Consider the following 9,552-nt stretch of genomic DNA (forward strand, 5'->3'; position numbering starts at 1 on the left):
CTTGCAAAATTGATGCAACCCTTTACCAAAAGTGTATAAAAGAGACACCTATTTTCTCTCTTATCCGTGCAGTGCAGTACAACCCAAAATTCAAAGCTCTCAAATGCTTCTTATCTACAAATTCGAGGTGCATCTCGTTTAGGCTGGTGAATAGGATATTACCCATTTGATTGAGAACGAAGAATAAGTATTATCCTTTGGATATATTTGCTAGTGTTAATCACCTTCTGGTCCAAAACTTGCACCAACAGCGATTCACCCACCCACTCTTTAAGCAAAAGCTAACTGCGATTTAACAGCAGAAGGGCCAAGGGCGGTGTGTCATCATCGAAGTTTCTGATGGCTCTTCAATTCATTATCTTGCTTAAGGAGAAATCCATAAGCAGCAATGACATCCTATATAGTATATATGAGATTCTGAAGGCTACTCTCTTGTTTTGAGCTAATAACTTCATTTTGTTGTTGTAATATCATCCTAATTTAGAACATATTGGCTTTCTGTTTAACACAGCCAGAATGTGGTAGCCTTGTGCATTGCAAATTTGATCTTTTCGAGACGTAATTTTTGGTGGCATATTAACGTACTAGAAATTATTTTTTATAAATACGATACACCACAAAGATGATTCATATATCTCTGTTTAGTACCAAGTCTCCATTTCGTACCTGCCTTAAGTGGGCACTGGAAATATAGACAAGCAAGGTAGAGCTCCAGAAAATACAGAAGAAGAGGGATGAACCAACCTAAAAGTAAATGAAACTACAGACACATCTATATCGAGACTACCGTGTTCATCTGGTGCATCCATGATGTTATGGCTGATTTTATTCTTGCTGCTAATGCCAGTATTATTGTCCCGAAGCAAACCGGATGGTTAGGATTTGTTTTCTCTCCTTGTATGATATTCAATTTGCTACAAGCATTGGGCAAAGCAACGCCTTTATAAGCCTTGCAGATATAGCTTATAAAGTTTTCGTAATCCTGCGAGGGAAATATTATATCGTTTCTTAGAGAAAGAAATAGTAACTGTTTAATATCCATTTCTCATCAATATTATAAATGATAAGAAATAAATAACCTTGAAGATAATACTCTTGTACAGCAAGAGTACAGCCGTGATCGATAATATTAGAAAACAGTCGACATTTCAATATTGACATAGACAAAACAACATACCTCATAGAGTGGTTCTCCATCCACAACTACCCAAGGCACATACTTATGAGGAGGCTCAAGGGCGTTTGTTTCGGCTGCATATTGTAATTCAAGCTTCATAAAGAAAAATTAATCCCATTATAAGCCGAGCCAATTGCAGACTGCATAAGAACTTTGGCTTGTAATAAACTCGTGCATAAGCCGCAACGAGAAAATAAAGTAAAATGGTACACACCTAGTGTCCAGTCAAGAGAATAATCATAAATGAGGTACCCACCCCCAAATTGCCAGAAATGTGTTCAGAGTTCAGTCAGTTTGAGGTACTTGAAACTCAAGTACCTCTGTTTAAGAAACTCTTGTTCAAAGTTCTTTTGTTCAGTATACTAGCTACAAGTTCAAATATAAAAGAAAAGGACTGATAATTTGTTTGGCATGATTCCAAAATAACCATTCTGCCTTCAATGGTGTACCCCCTGACATGATTTTAGTAAAGTATCTTAGTTCACATTTGTAAACAATATTCAGTCATTCATCGAAGGATAATCTATTCATATAATTCAGTTTACAAGTCAAATTGGTACAAATAGTAAAATCAAGTATAATTTTGGTAAGATTGATTCTTGAGAGGACATTATTAAACTAGGGCATGAAATCATTTTCACAAAGATAACTCACACAACATGAATGGTTAGAAGACCAACCTCTTTTCCATATCCGCTGCTATAGCAATCTGTAATTGGTTTTGGATCCAAACCCAATTCGTCGAAGCATGATTCCCACTGGGGGTACTTGCGTTCATAGACTAAAGTCTCCACGCAATTGATAAAGGGAAAATGCTCACTCTGCAACAAGGTGGAGGTGAATGAAAATTTAGCATCCTCCCATTTGCATGATACCTAAATCTTACGAAAATTGACCAAGCAATTCACAAGCTTAAGGTTTTTCATCCTTCTAAGCTCGAGCTAGGACAGATTATTCATGAATACAAGGAATTACAACATCATTAGATGAATTTACTGATCTAGTGATCTTCCTCACAATTATATACAGAGCTTCCATACACACTATCAAGATGTGCACACCATTATCTGAATATACGCATAGCAACAATTACTTTACCAATGGCAATGGAATTCAATCTTTTACATTTCTGTAACAATGTGTTGATTTAACATTACCAATCCAGGCCAGATATGGATTGCACAGGCTTCCACAGTGTTGAGTAAGCATTCATACGGGCCATGCTGCAATCATCAACATAATCAATCATCATCATCATTCAATTTTTTTAATCAAAGATAACCCAGAAAGGAAAAAAAAAAAAAGGTAACCTGGCAATCGAAGGTGTCGTTGCCTCTGATTTTGGCATTACCCCAAGGGACGAGGTTGAGATCGACGACGGAGATGAGGTCCGTTTCGAAGAGCTTGACCAGGTAATTGATGATGAAGTTGGCACTGTAGGGGCACAGCGATTCGTAGTACAGACCCAATGAAACTTTCTGAGAATCAGAGGGTAGAATTATGGAAGCCGTGGAAGAATTAGAGGTGGTTGAGAAAGAGGCGAAGCAGAAGAAGAAGATGAGGAGAGAGGTGGTGGCTAAAGGACGATCAGCCATTGGAGAAAAGCCGAGAGACAAATTTTATTTATCTAGGCTTATTTATTCAAATTACTCACAACTATCAAATCCTGAAACTAGAATGCATGTGTCCTCAAAGTTTGTCGAAATTCACGAATCGCGATCAGCTCGGGCTCAACGAGATGTGACTGTTTATCGTTGATTGGTGCCAGGTTTTGTGACCAGCGGTTGCTTGTCTTCACTCTAGATCGGTAATTTGTCGCAGAACTGGTCAAGTAACTGAAAAACAAAAAACAAAAATTGGATTTTACACCTTTTTATATTTTTTTCTAAATTCTTTGCATCTTACTATTCATTATTACCATATTTATTTTTATTTTATTTCACTTAAACTGAATTTTTTTACCCATCATTCATACATGACCATACATTTGCTAAGAAAAAATAAATAAAAAATTATGTGCAGAGATGATAGAGAATGATTTTCTTTCATGTAACCAATGGCTTAGAGGCTACAGCTCACCATCATTTGCTCTCATGTAAACGGTAATTTTGTATTTTTTAATATAATAATAATTTGTATAAATTTTAAATAGACAAGTTCGTAGAATTCCTATGTAACAAATTGAATCTCACCATAAAAAATTATAAAAAAAAAAATTACTTTTTTATTTAGTAAAATCCACTTATTTACAAAAAAATTTACGTTGACTCTATTTATTTAAAACTTGTATCTAATATATATATATTTTTTTAATACGCGTTGTGTCTTGTGAGATACTCGCAAGGCAGACCAGATTTTAAGAGTTTTAAGAAGCCCCGAGCAAATGGGACACAAAGGATAACCCATGGCCATCTTCCACGTTGGGGAGCATAGATTTTACTCCGCCGATCTATTTAGCGACAGATTATGGGCCCTTTAAAGGTAGGTTTTGGATGGATTTCAAATTTGGGAGTTCAACATGTTTAAAGTCCAACCTTCGGCCCCACTTTGAGCCCATTATCAGCCCACCAAGGTTCAAGCTCATTTAAGCTCGGCCTGACTGTAGACAAGTGGGTCCAATTGTATAACGGATTTGAATCAATGGATTTTACATGATAATCCTATATGATTTGTAAAACGATGATTCTAATTTCTAAATTAATTTTGTATTTTTTATTTGTAATAATTTATTGAGAAACATTGACAGCAGTATAATAGTAGTGACTCAAGATCAGGATGTCTTCCCCAACATAGACCACTGGACCACCCGGAATTGATGATGGCGGCCGCAAATCTGAACCCCTTCTTCACCCGAATCTCGTACGCTTTCGCTAGCGCAATGCATAATAAACCTTTGGCACTTTGCGCACGCAAGGTAGAGGATAAAAAGCGATTGATCATCACTATCTGGACAAGAACAATAACTTATTTTTCACTGCGTTTGCCGACTGAATATCTCCATGATTTCCCGTCGAAAGGCGGATCAGTCTCTTAAAGATGGAAAATGTGTTATTTTAATATGTGTGGTTGTATGTTGAGTCGTACCCTTAGCATTTACTAGGTCCGACACAAGCCTAACAGTGCCACACGACATCTTTGTCTTCGGGTTAACATGAGCAAAACAAAATAGCTACGTACGGCAGCAGAGCAGAGGTCGGAGAAAATCTTTCATGGGTTTTATATATCTTCGAGGAAATCCAAGTAGTGTGAGGAGAGAGAGAGGGGAAACGAAGAGGAAGATGCATGCTACCATATGATGATGAATATAATGCAATATGAGTAATGCTACAAATAAATTTCAAATAGATAAATTTGATATAATTTTTTTTGTAAAATGGATCTCATTATTAAAAAATTATTTTTTTACACTTTTTTAAAAGACTTAATCCCATTTTGAACTTTGAATTGAATTAATTTTAAGTTAAGTCTAACATTCAAACATCTAACTCTTAAATTATTAAACTCATCTCAATTCAAAATTTCTTTACATGTGAGACTTACAATCTTTTTCAACTAAACACATATTTATATGTACTCGTGCTTCAGAATATTTTTTAATTTTTTATAAATATATATAAATTTATTTTAATATTCAAATACATCTAAACTAATCTTAAATATATTTCACAAAATTTATTTTACTATCTCAATTTATTACTATTCATAACAAATTTAACTCATCTTTAACTAAACTCATCAAACGGGTGTTTCATTATACATGCACTGCCGATCCGTCTGAAAATCCGGGATTGAGATATCTTGTCGGCGACTGAAACTACAGTTTGTCAAACCATATATTAGGGACGACCCATATGATATCAGTGGGACGTCATGATCATATCTCTGCTGCACAATATATATGATCACTACTCTTTCGCTGATATATATTGACTTTGCCACCCTTTAGTTTTCATCAGTTAAGGGGCCACCGACTGTTTCCTACAACCCTAGTGTGTGGGAGTCCTTGCCTATTAAAGTGACTTCTGTCTTGAACAATGAATATATATATACCGACTCAAATCCATCCCCTTCGTCACAATTTACAAAAACAGGTAGAATTCAGAAAGCATTTTATTACGAATAAATATAGATAGAAATTATTACTGAAAATATCTATTTTATATATATATGATGTGACATCATCTAAATTACATATCTCTCCAAATAAATATTGAGAACAATCAATTAGAAGTAGTCATACAGCGAGTGTAAAGTATGCACTGCTACAATAACTTTTTTCTAATATTACTCTTTTATTACACGTCATCATTGAAACCTAAATCCACATATACACACACAGAATCAATTTCGATTAGAAACTGACCATTTTTTTTTACCTGCATTGAGACGAGGATAATGAAGTAGCTCTCTAATCATCATCGATCCTGCTAGTCTAGCTGGTATAAAGAAAATGGCTATTAATACGTGAGCATGCAGCTTAATTACTAGTAAAACAAAATGTTTAATGGAGAAGATCAAGACCTTACCTAATACCCAATATATTGGAGAGCGGAGTGCGCGCGGAGATCAAGAGACAAAATTCTCTTGGGATCGATAATGTATGTGTCGGCAATCATCCTCATCCATCGATCTGTCTAATAAAAACCCACCGCGCATGTGCACTACGAAAGTGTAGATGGAGCAGCCATCTCATTCACTCTCCATTATAGCTTAATGCCCATTTAATAATGTACGTAATCTATCTCCATTTTTCATCATATTTAATATTTATATTTTTTCGCACTTTGCTATTTTGCACACAACAAAAACGACATGCAGTTTTGCTCATTATCCAGCTTTAAAGTAAACGCCCTTGTTACTGTCCGTAAAGCAGCGTCATTGTGCTCATCATGTGTACATATATATACATATATAAATTGCCGTAAAAGGGAGCTACAAGGACAGAAAAAAATAATTTAAAGCCCACGCAGTACGCAACACACACATATATATATATATATATATATATATAATATTTTAGTCATCAATGATTGATATTATATGTTATTTGAGCCGTTGATTACGCACGAGTTTGATCATGATCTCAGACCAAAGCTTTCAGTGGCCACTTTCATGTAGGATTAAGCTACCTGCCGCCATGGATCGAAGTGGTGTCTAATCAATTATTTCTCAAATCCAGTTGATTTTTTTTTTTTTTTTTTTATATATGTATGATCTGCTAATACTGCACGTACGTGATGGGGTAAATCTCTGCTGGCTTTCGGGACCTATAGAAGATCCCCACGTGTCTGTGTGTTTCAATAATAACAGTAGTACTATAAAATGAATAACGATACCTATAATTTTTTTATAAAATTTTATATAATTATGTTTTAAATAATAATATTAAATACATTAGTAGAATACGAAAGCGTCCTACAATATTTAAAAAAAAAATTAGATTTTATTATTAAAAAATTAATTTTATTTTTATATAATGATTACTGGCCGCTAGCTTGTTGAGACATCCAATGCACTGTGCCTGCCCATGCTGTAAGCTGCTATATATAATTCTTTCATTGACTTTGGGAGGCAAATTTATGAGTGCCATATCATTGGTGAGCAATCTTACAAACGCATACATGATGACACACATTGCGCATGCATTTAATAATGAGGGATACAGTGGTTGAGATGACACTTATCGCTTGGTTCAGTGCATAATCTAGCAGAATGGAAACCCTATCTCTGCCTTGACATTAAAAGGAATCCCATGCTTTTTATTTATTATATTGTAATATATATATATATATTTCATGATAAATATGTTATAATGATGTATTTTATATTAACCAAAAACAGTTTATTATTTTAGTTATTTAATATGTAAATTATATAAATTGCGTATCAAAACCAATTGCCTTTATATTATATTTAGCATTAAAAAATAAAAACTGTATTTTTGCTATTTATTAAAAATGTAAAATGTAAAACTTTACTGTCTTGTACTCTAATGGCGGAATTGGCCGTCAATGATCAATCTGTTATATTAGAGGTCTGTTTTTGGTATAGTTCAAGGCTCAAGCCTCTAGTCCCAAAGAAATTTTGGAGAGGTGTGATTCCTTTACTGCTCCCAACTCGTAAATTCTGTCAAAACAATTACCCCAACAGTCACCTGCCCTTGACTCAGCTTGCAGCTTTCCATCGTAGCACGCCACTGCACCAGTACTGAAAACTTGGACAATCTTTGTATCTAATTCCAAAACACGTGCCTGTCTGTGGATGCTGTACGACAACTGCAAAAACAGCTACATGAGATGAGATGTCAACTCCTCAGCGTCTTAACTCTTAACTAAAAAAGATGGCCCCCCGACCCAGCGCCTGCAAGAAGGGATGGATTGAAGGTCTAAACAGTAACAACAAATCTATTCTTCGTCCAATTTTTCATTATCTTCTCCTCGCATTATAACGTCATAATTAGATACTATTTATTATATTTTATTTATAAATCAATTATCTAATATTATATTATAAAATGATAAAAAGATAATAAAAAAAAAATGATAAGTAACATTACTTTATTCCATATATTTTATCTTAGACTTAATTTTTTTTAAAAAATAAAATTATTATTGGTCACATAAACAGATGATGGAAATTAATTAAAACGGACGCTAGGATGCATTCCACGTGTTGTGCCAATAAATAGAGTTATTTTATTATATGAATACTTCTTTCTTTCTCTCTTTGGATACCAAGGCATTTAAGAGTGGCAAATAAATTAAGCATATATTCTTTTTAAAGCTCAACCCATACATCAATAATTGTCTTGGCGTCAGACATGACCACTCAGTGCAGAGGCTTTAGCAAAACCCCACCCCCAACCCTAACCCAAGCAAACAAAGCCATCTCCTATCTTCCATCTCTCTCTCTCTCTACCCACCATGGCACGAATGACGACTATGATATGAATGCTAATGCAACGACAAAAGAGTCATGATATTCGATCACAACCTACTATATATATATATATATATCTCTTCGTACAATCCATGCAACTTGTAACTTCGCTCTTTTTTCACTTGCTTCCGCTCCGAATTCCCTGCCCCACGTACAAGTACTGTTTGCTGCATACAAGATGCAGAGATGATCTCTCTAACACAACAGACATTTTTGAGTTTTGCATACAGATATATATAAACTTCACTCTAGTCGTCGATCTCCTTTTTTTCACTGCCTGGAAGAGTAAGCTTATAAACTACAACCAACGAGCAAGAGAGTCAACAAAAGGATGCGATGTCCATTACGTCCACAGAGGAGGAGTAAAAAGAGGAACACTTTTTAGGGCTCAAGACAAGAAACGGAATTTAACCGTCTTTTTTTTATAGGGATCGATCAAAATGGTTAAAGAAAAAAAATAATACATAAATGGAAAAAAAAAAAAAAAGAAACAAAAAGTGATCTAAAAGGAAAAAAAAAAAAAAAGGTAGAAAGAGGAGGAAACTTCCTGCAACACTCAGGAGGATAGCTTTTATTTACATTGATTTTATTTTTAAGAAAATGGAGTTAAGAACGAAGAACCAAATTAATAAAAACATAGAATATATATATGAAAAATGCTAAATGTAATTAAGAAAAATTTACAAAAAACTTAATTATTCTAATGTCAGTTATTAATATGTTAAAAATGATGAAATTTAAAATTCAAATTTTGAATTTTAAAAAAAAAGTAACAAAATGAATTTTGTAAATAAAAATGTAAGTACAAGTACATGTATCTCTATCATATATATATATATATATATATATATATATATATATGTATATATGTATATTATATACTTATGTCTCATGCGATCCATATAATACTCGATCCCCTTTTTTTGTACCGAGCACCTCCTCTCCATTTTCCCTCCCTATTTCAAGACTTAGCATTCTTATTGGATTGGTCAAATGTATCTTCAAATTTTAGTTAATATCACATGAATTTACATTTACCTATTCCATTTAAATTCAATTTCCACATTGGATTATCCATTTACTTTCTATATAATAATAAAATATTTTTATTTTAATCATTAATTAATTAAATTTATTTTTATCACATTTTGTAGTTATACCAATTAAATGTTAATAATAATTATATTATAATTAAATTAATATTAAAAAAAAGTATTATTAAATGTTAATAATAATTATACTCTAATTAAATTAATATTAAAAAAATTATTATTAAATGTTAATAATAATTATATTCTAAATGTTAAATGTTAATTATATTCTAATTAATTTAATTTGTTTGTTTGGAGTGAAACTAATATTTTAATGTTTAAAAGTATTACTAAATGTTAATAATAATTATATTCTAAATGTTAAATGTTAATTATATTCTAATT

General features: G+C 33.1%; 1 protein-coding gene across 1 annotated transcript; it reads right to left on the minus strand.

Moving 5' to 3' along the window:
• Window positions 1-582: 582 nt before the first annotated feature.
• LOC121238969 (gamma-interferon-responsive lysosomal thiol protein-like) lies at window positions 583-2,892 on the minus strand. Its single transcript, XM_041136083.1, has 5 exons — window positions 2,488-2,892; window positions 2,335-2,400; window positions 1,858-1,998; window positions 1,178-1,270; window positions 583-982 (listed from the first exon to the last, which is right to left on the minus strand). The coding sequence occupies exons 1-5, from the start codon at window positions 2,770-2,772 to the stop codon at window positions 773-775; spliced, it is 795 nt and encodes a 264-aa protein (XP_040992017.1). The 5' UTR covers window positions 2,773-2,892; the 3' UTR covers window positions 583-772.
• Between the last annotated feature and the right edge of the window lie 6,660 nt (window positions 2,893-9,552).

The sequence above is a fragment of the Juglans microcarpa x Juglans regia genome, chromosome 7D (genome assembly GCF_004785595.1).
Source record: "Juglans microcarpa x Juglans regia isolate MS1-56 chromosome 7D, Jm3101_v1.0, whole genome shotgun sequence".
In the NCBI taxonomy this organism is placed as follows: domain Eukaryota; kingdom Viridiplantae; phylum Streptophyta; class Magnoliopsida; order Fagales; family Juglandaceae; genus Juglans; species Juglans microcarpa x Juglans regia.

Coding starts and splice junctions, on each gene's coding strand:
- LOC121238969 (XM_041136083.1), bottom strand. CDS start 2,772: ATGGCTGATCGTCCTTTAGCCACCACCTCTCTCCTCATCTTCTTCTTC. Junction 2,401..2,487: donor ACGACACCTTCGATTGCCAG/GTTACCTTTTTT, acceptor TGATGATTGCAG/CATGGCCCGTATGAATGCTT. Junction 983..1,177: donor ATGGAGAACCACTCTATGAG/GTATGTTGTTTT, acceptor TTTCCCTCGCAG/GATTACGAAAACTTTATAAG.